At 46.3% G+C, this 16,101-nt stretch overlaps 2 protein-coding genes across 2 annotated transcripts; one reads left to right on the forward strand and one right to left on the reverse strand.

The window, feature by feature from the left end:
* The first annotated feature begins 1,265 nt into the window (after positions 1-1,265).
* Positions 1,266-11,200, forward strand: VAMP3 (vesicle associated membrane protein 3). The gene is made up of 5 exons (XM_038537837.1): positions 1,266-1,369; positions 3,742-3,823; positions 7,335-7,493; positions 8,252-8,303; positions 9,355-11,200. Coding segments are annotated over exons 1-5 (315 nt in total). The 5' UTR covers positions 1,266-1,367; the 3' UTR covers positions 9,375-11,200.
* Positions 2,670-3,910, reverse strand: SCAMPER (sphingolipid Ca2+ release mediating protein of endoplasmic reticulum). Its single transcript, NM_001003197.2, has one exon. The coding sequence runs from the start codon at positions 3,543-3,545 to the stop codon at positions 3,213-3,215; it is 333 nt and encodes a 110-aa protein (NP_001003197.2). The 5' UTR covers positions 3,546-3,910; the 3' UTR covers positions 2,670-3,212.
* Positions 11,201-16,101: the final 4,901 nt, after the last annotated feature.

A 16,101-nucleotide genomic window follows, 5' to 3' on the forward strand; every position in this document is an offset into this window, starting at 1 on the left:
CCCTTTCTCCCTGGTAGCGGGTGGGAGTGCTACTGCCAAATCTCCTGTAGGGTCTCCCCTAGCTCCCTGCCCTGTGGCTTCCAGAGCCCTTGCATTTAAATGATAGTTTCCTTTCTTGTCTATCCTCACTCCTTACTCTTATTTTCACCTGGGCCCCAGCCTGCCCCTTCTGGTTGGGCGGTTGCAAACCGTGCCCATTTCCACTGTTGCCTTTGTTCATGTTTGTTCATCCCTTGCCTGGAAAGTTCTCTTCTTATCTACTTACCCAACTCAAATCCCACCTCCTCGGTGACACTCTTATTTATTCTAACACACACCGACATTCCCCTTTTCAAATTATTACATTGACAGTCGGAAAAGACAGTTCAGTATTTAAGTTTTTGGTTTTTTGCTTGTCTTTTTTTTCATTTCTCATCTCATCTGCCGGTTGACCTGGCAGTGTTCTGGGTGTTTAAGGTAGGCGTCGTCTACGTTAGGAATACTTCCAGGAACAACTTTCAGTACGTTGCAAAGAACCTCGCTGCATTCGGGTTTGGGCCCCCGCCTACGGCCCCGACCAGAAGCTGAGGACCTGCTCTGCGCGGGGCCCGGGAATACAGAAAGGTAGAGAGTAGGGAAGCCCTGGGGGGCCCAGGGCGTGATCCTGGAGTCCCTGGATCGAGTCCCACGTCGGGCTCCCTGCATGGAGCCTGCTTCTCCCTCTGCCTGTGTCTCTCATGAATAAATAAAATCTTAAAAAAAAAAAAAAAAAAAAAAAAAGCGTAAACACAGCTAGCTCCTCCCGTGCAGGCTCCCGTCCCCAGATCCTCATACAGTGTGCACGACAACCGAGCACACGAGGCGAGGGTGTCTAACCCCATAACGCCCGCGATAAATACCCCAAAGAGCCTTCCTATCTCGACAAGTTTCCCGGGGGGGGAGGGGAGCGCGGCGTCCCCAGGACCACTCGGTTCGGGCGGGACGGTCGGCAGCCAAGCAGGACTGTCACGGCCAGGGGAATGGCCTCCGGGCCCAGGACAAACTACCAGCCCCCGCCCTCTATTCCCTGCACCTCCCTGCACCCTCCCCGCACAGGGCCTAACGCGCCGCGTCCCCCAGAGTCGCAAAGGCGGCTGCGGGCAGAGCGCGTCCGGCACCACCGAGCCAGAGGCGCAGCCCCGCCCCTCGGTGGCCCCGCCCCCAGAGGCCCCGCCCCCCGGAGGCCACGCCCCCCGGAGGCCACGCCCCCGCTGGACCACGCCCCCTTCCGGCGCGCCCCTCCGCGGCCGCGCCCGGCGACGTCATCGGCCCCGCGCCGCCGCCCCGCCCGGCTCCCGGCCTTCGGTCCCGCTGCGCCGCTCGGCTGACCGTCGCCCGCCGCCGCCAAAATGTGAGTGACGCGGCGAGACGCGGGGCGGCCTCGGACCCCAGGGGGCGGCGGCCCGCGGCTGGGACCCTTCCCCGGCTCGGCTCCCGCCGGCAGCCGCTCGGACGCGGGCCTGCGCAGCGGCTCCCGAGGCCCAGGGGTGGGCGGCGGCCCCGGGGGTGTGCGGGCTGCAGGCGGGCCGACCCAGCCCCGCCGCGCACCCCGCACCCCGCACCCCGCAGCCCTGCGGCCGTGGGGCTGTCGCGGAAGCGGCGGCGGCGGGGAGCCCCAGGGCTTCCCGGAGCTAGGAGACGCCCCACCCCGACCCCGACCCCGACCCCACCCCTTCTCCCCTTTCCCTAACCCCCGGCCCAGGGTCCCCGAGAGGAGCGGTGGCCACTGCCCTAGACCTGGGAGCGCCTGTCCGCCGCCTGGGGCTGGGCTGGGCTCCGGAAGTTGCGAGGGAAAGAACCTCGGCCCTGTGCCTACGGGCTCCAGTGCTCAGAGTGGACTCCGGAGCAGAGCCGTGGATCTTCCCTCTTTAAGCAGAGGCCGCCTCGAAGTGGCCCTTGAAACCCCAAGTTTTCCCGCAGTAACATTCAGAGGAAACTGTCAAGAGTCACGAGGACCGTCTAGCCCCCTCCACACTGTTCTTGCTCGTCTACGGAGGAGGAAGGCATGGGTACTTTCCCGGGTTCCCTCCGGGGACTAGGGTCGCTTCTCCGGAGTGTACCTGCCGCGGCTGCCGTGCCAGTAAATCACAATGGTTAATTAAGGTCTAGATCGGTGGAATTATAGGAGACCTGGTCTAAGACAGGTTCCACTGCAACCAGCACTGTTGACTTTCTAAATCCCACTTTTTGCTTCCAGAAAATGGGGTTGATAGTAGTACACACACACACCCTCAAAGAGTTGAAAGGACTGAATGAGAAAAATGCTAAGTGAGAAAATGTGCCATTGCATGGTTCTTCGCTATTACCTATCAGAGAATAAAAATAAAGTGTAAGGGCAGGCATGGGATCTGCTGCATCCCTGGTCTTTGACATGTGGTAGGTATAAAATAACTTGAATCAGTGGGTGCATCAGTAGCTGTTGTAGTCAAGGCCCAGGCTAGGTGCTGTCTTGGGTACAGGGAAGAGACCTGTAAGACACAGGAGTCTGTGATCTATCAGGGAAGGCAAGACATTACAGATGACCCTTGAACAATATGGGTTTGAACTGTGCAGGTCCACTTACAGGTGGGTTTTTTTCCAATAAATACAATACAGTAATGTAAACGTATTTTCTCTGTCTTACGATTTCCTTTTTTTTTTTTTTTTTTTTTAAGATTTTATGTATTTATTCATGAGAGACACAGGCAGAGGGAGAAGCAGGCTCCATGCAGGGAGCCCGACATGGGACTCCATCCCGGGTCTCCAGGATCAGTCCTGGGCTGAAGGTGGCGCTAAACTGCTGAGCCACCTGGCCTGCCCTTGTCTTACGATTTTCTTAACATTTTCTGCTCTAGCTTACTTTACTGTAAGAACACAGTGTATGATACATATAATATACAAAATACTTGTTAATCGACTGTTTATGTTATTGGTAAGGCCTTTGGTCAGCAGTAGGCTATTAGTAGTTAAATTTTGGGAGGAGTCAAAAGTTATATGCAGATTTTCAACCATGGGGAGGGGGAGGGGTCGGCGTCGGCACCCCAAACACCCCACCTTGTTCAAGGGTCAGCTGTGTGTGTATGTGTGTGTGAAAAATGAAAGCATGGCCAGCCAAGAAACGGAAGCGATAAGGACTTCAAAGCCACAGTGGTCAAGAAAGATCTGGCTGGAGAGCAATAGGCCTTCAGTTGAGGATTTGAAAAGAGAAGTACCTTTTAAGAGAGGAAGCACTGCTTCATCTCACCTTTCCCACTCACACCACCCCCTCCTCCTTGCCTCTTGATGTTCCTGACCCTGTTTATATAAATGAATATATTTCTCCAAACTGGAAAAGTGGCATTCTGTAATTGTTCATAACCATGAAAACAGTTCTCGCCACAATGAGAGTTCAGGAGAGTACTGAGTGCATTTAAGTAGATGTGTGCATTTAAATAAAAAACTGGAAGGTAGAGTTTCTCTATCTTAGGATCCCTGATCTTAAGATCAGGTGCCTCAGTGATAGAAAGTGATATTAAACCTTCACTTGAGACCCTGCTCACTTTTAACATATGATGAATCCTGGAAATTATAGAGGAATTAGAAGAAATGTCATTAGAACCTTTGTTCCTTACTGTAGGAAGGGTTTCTTTTTCTGCTTAAGTTCTGAACCTTTAAACAGTGATGCCTTGGGATAATGTCTTCATACTTATAAAAAATGTATCTGGAATCATAGTTTACTCATGCTTGTGCCTTTACCCATTTCAGGTCTGCAGGTGCAACCCCAGGGTCAAGTGCTGCCTCTGGCAGCAACCGAAGACTTCAGCAGACACAAAATCAAGTAGATGAGGTATTGCTCTAAAATGTTGAAAACAGTGAATTTTAAACCAACATGGGAACACTCTGGAAATAAATCTTTTTAGAAAAAGTATCTTAAAAGCATGACTGAAAAGGAAATTTTGGCTGTTTCATAACAAATGAGCTAAGCTTCTGAGAAGTCAGTACCCAAATCACGTATCTAAACCACAAATACTCCTCCCGAGAACATTCTTCCAAGGATCACTTTATAAAATATATTTTGCCACAATTAAAAAAATTGGAAAGAAAAAAAGAACTAGTTTATAAAATAGGGTAATTGAGTTTTAAGGATTAGGTCTAAAGTTTGTTCAAGCCAAGACCAGTCCCTCCGACCAGATTTTTCATCAAAATGCTGCTTAAAGTGTAGCCTGATGTACAGGTTACCAGGCATGAGCAAGCCTCTAGAACTCAGTTCCAGCTGTCGCCCATTCACGTACATAAGGCAGATGCTGGCAAACTGGTCTAGCCCAACAAATCTATACTTGTGGAATTCTTGAACTAGAGAACCCTCACAGCATCTTTTGTTCAGCTCTGTATATGCAGACCCACAATGGAAGACTGTGAGAAATTCAGATTAATGTTTCTATAGCCCGGAGAGCTACCAATGTCCAACAAAGACATGTTGATCTTTCTGGATTTAGCTGCTTTAAAAAGCAGAGTTAAGTTTAGGTTAGACTGCATTATTAAATCATTTGGTAATGTTTTGGTCTTATGGTTTTGTTTATGAACTGAATTCTGAAAATTTTTACGTTTCCACGGTAAGAAACCCATTCTGATTCCATCGGGGATGAAACTTTTGTTTACTTACAAAATCAAATTGGGTCCTTTTTCTTAACCAAAGGAATTTTAAGGAGAGGTTTTGTTTTGTTTCAATTGAGGTAAAATTTACATAGCATACAATTAGCCATTTTAACTTGTACAGTTCAGTGATATTCGGTGTATTTATAATGTTGTGCAATCATTACCTCTGTCTAGTTTCACTGCTTTTGCATCACGCACAAAGAACACCCTGTATACATATAGTTGTCACTTCCCATTCCCGTTTTCTCCCATTCCTGGTAACCTATAATCAGCTTTCTGTTTCTATGGATTTGCCTGTTCTGAATGTATCATATATAGGCGATCATACAGTATGTGGCCTTTTGTGTTTGGCTTCTTTCACTCAGCATGTTTCCAGTGTTCATCGGTGTGGTAGCACCTGTCACTACCTCCTTCCTTTTTATGGCTGAATGGTGTTCCATGGTGTGTGTGTACATAATTTGTTTTTCCATTCATGTGTTGCGGGGTTTTTGAGTTTCCATGTTTCAGCTATTATGAGTAATGCTGCTATAAACGTTCATAGACAAATTTCTGTGTGGATATATGTTTTTATTTCTCTTGGGATATAGATAGATAGATAGGATAGATAGATAGATAGATAGATAGATAGATAGATAGATAGATAGATAGATAGATATAGGAGTGCTGGATTATATGGTAATTCTGTGTTTTAACTTTTTGAGGAACTATCAGACTTTTCCACAGTGGCTGCTCCAGTCTACATTCCCTCCAGCAGAGTCCAGGGGCTCTTAGGTCTCCACATCCTCATCAACACTTGTTAGTTTCTGTTTCATCTGACTTTAGCTATCCTCATTAGTAAATATGAAGTATTTCATTGTGGTTTTGGTTTATATTTCCTTAATGACCGGTGGTGTCAATATCTATGCATATGTTCGTTGATCGTTTGTATACATTCTTTGTAAAAATGTCTGTTCAAGTCTATTGCCTGGCTTTTCATTGGGTAGTCTCTCACTTTGTTATTGGGATGTAAGAGTTCTTTATATATTCTGGATATTAAAACTTTTTTAGATAAATGGTTTGCAAATATTTTCTTCCATTCTGTAGATTGTCTTTTCATATCCTTGATAATGTCTTTTGATGCCCCCAAAATTTTAATTTTTATCAAGCTCAATTTATTTTTTTTAAGATTTTATTTATTTGAGAGAGAGAGCTAGAGAGAGAGAGCAGGAGCAGGAACAGGGGTAAGGGGTAGAGAGAGGGGGACAAGCATAGTCCCCGCTGAGCAGGGGAGCTCAATCCCAGGACCCTGAGATCATGACCTGAGCTGAAGGCTCAACTGAGCCACCCAGGTGCCCCTATTTTTTCTTTTATTGTTCTTGATTTGGTGTCAAATCCATGGCCAAATATGAAGTTAGAAGGATTTGCTCTTATGTTTTCTGCTAAGAATTTTATAGTTTTTAGCTCTTTTACTCTTTTACTAATAGGTCATTGATCCATGTTGAGTTAATTTTTTTATATAGGGTGTTGTATAAGGGTTCAGCTTCATTCTTTTATATACAGCTGTCCTGTTGTCCTAGCACCATTTGTTGAAGAGACCATCCTTCTCCTCTCAGAATGATCTTAACAGCCTTGTCAAAAATCCATTGGCCATAGATGTTTGGGTTGATTTTTGGATTCTCGATTCTATTCCATTGGTCTGTATGTCTGTCCTTATGCTAGAATCACACTACTATGGTTACTATAGCTTTGTTGTAAGGTTTTGAAATTGAAAAGTCTGAGTCCTCCAACATTTTCTTTTTCAGTATTATTTTGGCTATTCAGGCCTCTTGCAATTCCATAAAAATTTAAGGATTGGCTCTTCTGTTTCTAGGAGGGGACGTTAGAGGGGGGAGGACAGTGGAGTTTTAATAGAGATTGTGTTGAATCTGTATATCTGTACATTGGTTTGAGGCACTTTGCAATCTTAACAACAATCTGTGACCATGGGAATGTCTTCCCATTTAGCTAGGTTTTAATCTCTTGAATTAAATTTCTTCAATTAATTTATTTCTACAAGCAGTGTCTTGTAGTTTTTAGTGTGCAAATCTTTTGCCTTCTTGGTTCAATTATCCCTGAGGTATTCTTTTGGATGCTATTGTATATGGAATTATTCTTTTTAAATTTCCTTTTCATTTCTCATGTGTGGAATTGTTCTGACTTCTGGGTGTTGGTCTTGTGTGCTAAACCTTTACTGAATGTTTTTATTGACCCTAGTAGTTTGTGGATTCTTGGGGATTTTCCATATATGGAATCATCTGAAAATTGAGATCATTTTACTTATTTCTTCCCAATTTGGATGTCTTTTATTATTTTTCTTGCCTAACTGCTCTGGCCAGAATTTCCAGAACAGTTTTGAACAGCACTAGTAAAAGTGGGCATCTTTGCTTGTTCTTGATCTTAGGGAGAAATGCTCCATTCCTTCACTGTTGAGCATGGATGTTAGCTGTGGGTTTTTCCATAAATGCCCTTTATCATGTTAGAGAAGTCCCCTTCTCTTTCTGATTTGCTGACTGTTTTTATCATGAAAGAGTGAGCCACTCCCTGCCCCATCCTTTCTAAATGAAAGTTTGGCTCAAAGTAATAAAGTGTTGGCCTGAAAGAAAATGTGCCCATTTACTTCACTAAAGGTTTTGTTTGTTCTTCCCTTCCTTTATGAGTAACTTGATGTGATCGTGTTCATTCAGGTGGTGGACATCATGAGAGTCAATGTGGATAAGGTGTTGGAAAGAGATCAGAAGCTCTCAGAGTTAGATGATCGTGCAGACGCGCTACAGGCAGGAGCATCCCAATTTGAAACAAGTGCTGCCAAGTTGAAGAGAAAATATTGGTGGAAGAATTGCAAGGTAATTTTCTTTTAACTGGTTTTTACATCATGTCACCCTCTGTATTCTCAGAGGGTCAACCAAGGCTCCAAGTGTTGGACTTCCCTGAATCTTGGAAGTGAGTTTGACGTGCTGCACATGGAAATTTGGATTGACTCGGAGTCAAAAACACTGACTGCATACCTTTTCCTATCTCCTTAGCTAGGAATGCTTCATCTGTGCCTGACCTCAAGAAGTATATAGAACAGCAATGTCCAAAATCAGTCACAGACATAAGCCCCTTCCAGCCCTCTACCCTCTCAAAGCCCTGAACACATACTGGCAGGAGAGGGCTGGGCTTGGTGGTCAGTTGGCATGTGGTTCAGTGAATGGCTCCAGCGTCTCAAGATGGCAGTGCTTGAAAGCCGCATGCTCCACAGAAGTGCAGGGATCAGCCAGGCAAGCAGCTGAGCCCAAAACAGATTTCATACATACACCACAGTCCAAATGTATCTTCCCTCTTCCTGGTATAGAAGTGATACTTTCTGATACACAGGACAAGCTTTTGTAGCCCTTCCTATGTGAAGAACTTACACAAACAAATGCCTTTCTAGGGACCACCAAAAGCAGATAAATAGCTTCATGCCTTAGTTGAGAACAATTTAGGCTTTAAAACTTAAGAATTATTTCCAACTGTAGTGTACCTTAATTTCTCTGTCAGTGACTAGAATATTATACCCTTCAGTGAGCACGCTAATGTCTGTGTTTGGAATTGTGAAATGGTCTGTGTTTCGTCACAGATGTGGGCGATAGGGATTGTCGTCGTGGTCATCATCATCATCATCATCATCGGTGAGTTCTCCTGCCTAAACTCATTGTTCAAGTTGTCTGTGTGCTCACAGCTAATGGCATGTACAAAACCTCAGAATAAAAGTTCCTGCAGAACTATTAGTTTACTACACAGATTTTTATTTTTTTCAGTAAATTTTTTTTAAAGATGTATTTATTTATTTATTTATTTATTTATTTATAATAGACATAGAGAAAGAGAGAGGCAGAGACACAGGCAGAGGGAGAAGCAGGCTCCATGCCGGGAGCCCAACGCGGGACTCGATCCTGGCACTCCAGGATCGCACCCTGGGCCAAAGGCAGGCGCAAAACCGCTGAGCCACCCAGGGATCCCCTTTTTCAGTAAATGTTTTAAATAGAGTTATTTCGTTAAAATCGGATGGTTTTTTAAATACAAACATTGATCCTTTGAAGTTAGGGAAAATGTATTCATTTCCACTGACCTCTCTCTGTTTTCATTCTGGGTACATTTTCATCTGATACTTCCTTTTACACGAAACAGTATAGTCTGTTAATTAACAGCATGACTACCTGATACCCACCATAGCGCCACTACCATCCAGGCATGTGCTTGGGCAAGCAAGTTAACATCCCTGGTCCTCCGTTTCTTCACTTGTAAAGTGGGGATGATAATAGTACCTTCCCCATATGTTTGCTATGAGGACACCACTGGCCAGTGTATGAAAAGTGCATAGGATGGCAGCCAGCATATAGTATTAATAATAGCTGGATAAGTAAATAAATACATAACGCACACAGGTTACGTGCACAGAAGTATTATTACTGGTATTATTCCTACTGCTACCATATACGATACTGCAACAGGACGTTGACATCTATAGCCTGGGACATGGGAACCATTTGCAAAAACAGTTCTTCCCATCCCTTCTCTCAACAGTATCCTCAGGCACTCTACAGAATGTAGAGAGAAGCCACCAGTAGGAAGTTGGCCAAATGGAATTTCACATTTAGACTGCGACATTCAATGTTAATTCTGGGAGAGAGACTAAACTGTTGTTTCCTCTGCTTTTTTTGTGTCTCCCCTGCTTCTCAGTGTGGAATGTTTCCCCGTGAACAACCAGTGTGGCCCCAGCCTGCTGTTCAAGAAATCTCTTCAAGACATTTGACTTAGAACCTGCTATATTCTCGAGCTCGCCTACTGTTCTATCTAAACTGATTATTTTCTGTTTGTTACTGTAAAGTTCAATTTCTAGGAAACGTGCCTTTGTTTTTGTAAGCACTCCAAACTTGAAGTGCAGCTGCCCAGCCCATACCCAGCCCAGTGCCTTCCGAGACTGCTGTGTGGCTGGTGATGAGGATCTCTTAAGTTCCCGAGTGTTGTTAACCTAGAAGTCATGTTGTCTCATTAATTGCCATTAATTCCAGTTAAGGGAATTTGTTCCAAGTTAGCTATCCCTGTCATAGGACATCTTCAGAACCACATTCTTTTTTTTTTTTTTAATTTTTTTTTTCAGAACCACATTCTTAAACTTAGGTAATCAGATTTCCAGTTTGTGCCTTCCAGAAAGAACACTACTGCCTAACGCAAATCTGTAACAATAACAGATTGTGCCTTATTTTGCTATTTTTCTGATTCCATAGAAGAGAACTCTCTACTGTTTATAAGCACTACTGAGTCCTGCGCTGTATTTAAAATAAGATGCAGATAAAGAGTTTTTGCTCTTACGTGAGATATGAAGATGTTTACTTTCTTGTTACTGTTTTGTATCACTTGCTAAAAAATATTATTTTAATCAGAAATAATAGCCTCTTTAAAACATTTTTATAGAACTATGGCTATGACCAAAGTTTCTATTTTGCCAAAAAGTTGAATGCCAGTACAGTGTCCTTAAGTCTGATCCCAACAGAGAAATTCAGAAATGTGACAAATGGAATTTAAAGTGCCCTTCACAATTAAAATGATAAGATTGTGAACTTCTATATCCTACCAGGCCTTTCTTGCCTGTGGAATACTGTAGGTGGTGCAGCTTGCCTGTGACTCAGCATCTCTCCCAGGGGTTAGAGAAGGTTTAGGCTAGACTCTGAGCATCTCCTACCTAGAGCCCAAGTACTACGCTATGGTTCACAGACTGTCAACTGTGGACTCCAGGAGGTCTATGAGAATTAATGTGAGCAACAGCTTCTGCAGCCTTTGAGTGAGACCATCCTGAACCCAGTTCCCAGTGACGATAGCCTATTTTTATCCATATTTCTATTTTTGTTTCCTATTTTTATCCGTATTCCACTTTCTAAATCTGTTTTCTAAATTATGCTTTCAATTGGGCATCGGTCAGGGCTGGATGACTCTTCACAGAGGATAGCTAATCAGAAACTCTTCGATGTCATAGATTGCATAAGATGCTGCTTTGGAAATAGCTTTGTCATCTGAGAGACTTGTGTGAGACTTTCATCATCTGGGTGGGTGGCTTAAGGATGGGAATTCAGGTAGGCATGCAGACAGGCAAGGAGATGCTGAAGGAGGAATACAGAGGTGTTACCACTCTGGCCCATTGTTACTGGAGGATTCTAAAATTCTTATTCACATGTTAGCATGTGACTTAGAAAGCAACAACAGTTGGGGGGTACTGGGACACGGGCTTTGTTTAGTATCTGTTTCCCTGGCATCACTGAAACACTGCAATGTTGAAGACATGCCCTGCAGGATGCCCAGCTGTGAGAAGGAAGCAGCAGTCAAATGTGGGGCAGGCCATGAGCCCACCCTTCACTCAGGAGCTCTGGCCAGGTCTGACTGAAATCTTGGTGCTCCCTCCTTGCCTCGTGCCTAGCCCCATGTAACCCGCTGGCTCCTGCGTTAACCCAGGGGTACCTTGCTTGTATCTGTGCATTTAGCTGGGAACTTGCCCACTATAATGAACTGAATAAACTGTTTATAAACATAATTCTGGTAGCTGTCTTGATTATAGGAGGATAGCTGCACATGGTCCAAGTCTTAAAAATGGCATTCCTGGGGATCCCTGGGTGGCTCAGCGGTTTAGCGCCTGCCTTTGGCCCAGAGCGTGATCCTGGAGTCCCAGGATCGAGTCCCACATTGGGCTCCCTGCATGAAGCCTGCTTCTCCCTCTACCTGTGTCTCTGCCTCTCTCTCTCTTTCTGTGTCTCTCATGAATAAATAAATAAAAATTTTAAAAATGGTATTCCTTGCTGCTGCCCTGACCTCTCACTTACAACAAACCCCAAAGCCCACTTTCTCTTCCTTCTCACCAGTTCCCTCCCCAAGTACTCATTTCTTAGTCTCCTACATTTCTCAGTACCCTAGTGAACAGAAGCAGACCTTCCCCTCCTGGAAAGTATAGCAGATGAGTGGGGAGCTATGTTTCTCACAACAACCAAAATGTTCAGGCTTTTGAGTTTCTTGAATATATGTTCTTTAAAGAGTAACGTGCAGAGCTGGCTCTATATGTCATAGAAGAGACAGCTGCCTACGTGGCACCTGGGGAAGATAACGTGGATGGGTGAGAGACTTCTCCAAATACATGGCTCTCTTTTTGATTCTGCATTTCCTTCCCCTTGAATATACTTCCACTCTTAATCTGCCACCCCTAAGGATCAATGTAATATGGGTGGAAATGCCCTTTGCTTATAGTTACAAAAAAAATGTCCGTTTCCTATAGAAGTCCTACTGGGAGAAAGGTTGACTTCTTCCTGTTGCCTTGGCCTTGGATAGATGGTCACCGCTCTTCTTATCTGGAATGCTGTTATGTCCAGGCAAAGTACTCACAGTAGAATTGTGCTGTTCAGTCCTCGTTTCAGGACTTTTTCTATAAAATTTTGGTGCCATTTTTGAGATTTTGAAGGAAAATCTACAATAAATGGGCTCTGTTCTGCCTTTCCCATAAATGTCAGGATTCCTTAGCCAGCTGAGTCCTCAGCCAATTTCTCTTTCCATTCTACTCACTTTTCCTGGTCAAACTTACCTATTCCCACATCTCTATTCATTAATGTACTGCTGATTCCTGGCCTAATGGACATAAGCCTCTCAAATTCAGCGTGGGCCAAAGAGAATTAAGCATTCTCCTGCTGCACATTCCTCTTCCTACAGTTAATAGTGTATGTTCCAGAGAATGGTACCACCAGCCATCCAGTGTCCATGCCAAACAAGTCCACTGGACTTGGTATTTTTATTCACCATATATATCACTCAGAATGTATTGGAGGAGTGCTATAATAGTAAACGTACTCCAAATCTGAAAAGCTCCAAGTTTGTTTCTCGCTCATGCTACATGTCCAATGCCAGGCAACAGGAAGTTTCTAATCGCACTCCCTCAGGGAGGGACTTACTGTAAACATTTGTTTCAGGTTATCACTGTGGCAGGAAGGGAACATCAGGAATTGTGCGCTGGCTCTTGAAGCTGCCAGCTGCGAGTCTGCTCACATTTTACTGGCCATGGCAAGTCACATGACCATGCCTAACTTCAGAGGTGGCCAGGAACACATGTCACCGGAAAGAGAAATGCAGGGTTTGTGAACATTTGCCTTCCTGCTGACAATTTCAGTGAAAGAATGGGGCAAATTCGCCTTGGTTCATAAGTATTTTCTAATGAATTGTGCATCTTACATGGCAATTCTATATTTGCATCACTAATAAGATGTTTTTGAAAGTATGGTAATTTTTTAAAAACTGGTTTTGAGTGAGGATTATTTGTTTCAGATTGACTAGGCTGCTTAGTACATTTAAAAATAGCATCCTTGGGGGCGCCTGGCTGGCTCAGTCAGTGGAGCATGCAACTCTTGATCTCAGGGTTGTGAGTTTGAGACCTATGTTGTGTATATAGATTACTTAAAAATAAAATCTTAAAAAAAATAACATCCTTATTTACAACTGAGTTGCTTTTCACACTAGCAGAAAATTCAATCTGTAAAACTACAATTTACCACATAAACCAGTTATTGCATAATTATTAGAAAATAAAAATAATGTTTTCTCATCCTCTAAACAGCCAGCTAAGTGCATTTCAAATTCTACTTGTCTGTATACCCTCAAGACCTTAGACAATCCCGTTAACACAAGTGCCTGCCTTAGGCAAAGCTCTGGATCTGGAGCCCAACAGAAGCCTTCCCTCCGGCAATTCCCCCCTTGTCTGCTGAAATTCTTCCTGCTTGTCCCCTCTCCCTCCCTGTTGGGTCATCCCATCAGACCCTAATCGTGGTCCCACCTCCTTCCCTTGTGCAAACACTTGTCTCCGGCTCCACACAGCAAAATCCCTCTCCACGGCCTCACATTGTGCTTTTCCTTCCACCAACACTACTGAGACATCTTTAACCAAGGTCATCATCTTGGTGAAGCATAACAGAAAATTCTCTGTCTTACTCTGAGTGTCACCAGCATTTGATACAGTCAATAGCTCTCTCCTTGTAATAGTTTATCTAGATTCCATGATCCAACATTCTGCTTTTCTTTCAACCCCATCTATGGCTCCTTATTCTTTGCTTGGCTCTCTGCTCTTCCTCTGAATCTCCCTGCCCCCCACCCCCACCCCATGTCTCAGTCTTGGCCTTTGGCCCTTTTCTGTCTGCATTCTCTTTTTTTATTTTTTTTAAAGATTTTATTTACTTATTCATGAGAGACAGAGAGAAAGAGAGGCAGAGACACAGGCAGAGGGAGAAGCAGGCTCCATGCAGAGAGCCTGATGTGGGACTCGATCCCACGTCTTCAGGATCACGCCCTGGGCCGAAGGCGGGTGCTAAACTGCTGAGTCACCCAGGGATCCCTCTGTCTGCATTCCCATGTTGACACCATCTCACCCATGTCTATCAATACCATAGGGACTCTGGCCTCCCCCAAATGTCAGGTCTATCTCCATCCCTGGCCTCTCCCCTACATCCCAGACTGGGAGAGCCAATCACCCACCGGACAATCCCACTGGCACATGTAATGCATGTCTCAAACAGTGTGTGGGAAACAAGTCTCCATTCTCCCCTCATCAAAACTTACCATCCCCAGACTTGTCCATCTAAGTTGATGACTCGATGACCCATGACACTCAGCACTGCTTAAACCAAAGATCCAGGAGTCATGCCTGATAACTCTCATTTCACAACATACATTCAACTCATCAGCAAGGGTCTGCGCTCCAGAAGCATCCCACCTCCAGCCTCCTCTCACCATCCTTCCTGGCACCAGCCTAGTCCAAAGGATCCTCAGCCCTCTTCGTGTAACTAACAGCTTCCTGTGTAGAAGTCTGGCTGATACAGATCACTGTCTTACTTTAAATCCTCTTTCCACTACCATTAGAAAAAAAAAAAATCAAAATTGCATTCCCTAATTATAATCCAGCACTTCCTAACTTCCTGACCTCCCCTCACACCATTCCGCCTCGCTCTGGGAACTCTCCAACCAAAGCAGACCGTCATTCTCTTTCTTAACAACACACCTGCTCTATCAGCGGCACTGCAGGTGTCCTGCCCCCATCTCCCTCCCCCCACACACTCAGGTTTCAATTCGTCTTCTCAGAGAGGCTTCCGCCATCACCAGGTTGATGTATCTGCCACCTGCTTCACCCTCCATCCCTGTCCAGCCACACTTAATACTGTTTCACGTTCCACACAGCGCTTTCCACTTCTGACCTCTGTGCACTCGTTTGTGTTTTACGTCTTCATAAAAGGTTGACTCCTTGAATGGCAGGGACTTTTGCCACCACTCCGTCTCAGGGACCACAATCCCCTCGGCCTAGATCATCCACTCAATGACTATCTGTTGAATGAACGCAGTTTGACAAAACAAAGCTTGAGAGGCAGCTCTGGTATCAGTGGTTCATCCAATACACGGTATGAACAATTGCCGCACGTCACTCCCCCCTCCCTTCCCTTTCTATACAATTCCTTTCATTCATCCGATAAACACTGAAGATTTTTCACGTTCCAGGCACTGGAAAGGGGCGGAGTTCTGCACTTCGGATGAGCCCACATACAATCTGAAGGCCCTTCAGACTGCTATTTTTAAAAGGACTTCGCTACACCTTCCTTCTCTGAAACCGCGTCTTTTACATACACTCGTCTTCCCCCAGTTGCCAAATCAACCTGTAACTTCAGGAAAGCCCAGGAAAATGTGTATAGAGTCCGTCGTCAGTATTCCGTTTCCGGACTCGGCTGTGATCTCCGTGGGGCTGCTTACTGCCCGGACCCCCGGAGCCTCAAGCATCTCGGAGCCTCAAGCACCAGCGGGCGCCCGAGCAGGAAGGATGAGCAAGACGCAAACAAGGGAACGAGACGGCGCAGACACGGAGCTCGGACGCGCTTCTTCCCTCTGCCCGGGAGCCGCCCGACCCGCGCCCCAGGTGCGCCCCCATCCGCGAGCTGGCGGCCCCCGCCACCCGCGCTCGCAGCCGCCCGGCTCCCCCCGCCCCTCACCTGGAGGCGGGCCAACCCCGCCCGGGTCCCGGCCCCTCGTGATTGGCGGCTCGAGCGCCCTATCCCCGCCCCGCAGCCGGCTTCCGCCCCTCCCTTTCCCGGCGCCGTGAGGGGGCGGAGCGCTCGGCTGGCCCGGCCCCAGCCCCAGGCCCCTCGGGGCCGCCCAGCCCTCCGCTGCGCGCCGGCCCGCCGGGATTGGCCGCACGCCGCCCTCCGCCGGACCCCCGGCGCTCTGGAACGTGCCCGGGGGCCATCTCCCGCCCACCCGCCTCCGCTTATGTAACCCGGCCCCCCCCCCCCCGGCGCGGCCCCGCCCCCTGGCCAATGGGGGCGCGCAGAGCCGGCCGCGGCAGCCAATCGCGTGGCTGAGGGCGGGGCCGCGTCACGTGGCGCGCGGGGGGCGCGGCGGCGGCTCCCCCCAGCACGCGGCGGG

This window comes from Canis lupus, chromosome 5, assembly GCF_011100685.1.
Source record: "Canis lupus familiaris isolate Mischka breed German Shepherd chromosome 5, alternate assembly UU_Cfam_GSD_1.0, whole genome shotgun sequence".
Lineage (NCBI taxonomy): Eukaryota > Metazoa > Chordata > Mammalia > Carnivora > Canidae > Canis > Canis lupus.

Bases quoted from the DNA above. Each gene is read 5' to 3' on its own strand.
- VAMP3 (XM_038537837.1), top strand. The intron at 3,824-7,334 runs GTATTGCTCTAA...GTGTTCATTCAG, and splicing joins CACAAAATCAAGTAGATGAG to GTGGTGGACATCATGAGAGT. The intron at 7,494-8,251 runs GTAATTTTCTTT...GTTTCGTCACAG, and splicing joins ATTGGTGGAAGAATTGCAAG to ATGTGGGCGATAGGGATTGT.
- SCAMPER (NM_001003197.2), bottom strand. From the start codon at position 3,545: ATGTTAAAAGTGAGCAGGGTCTCAAGTGAAGGTTTAATATCACTTTCT.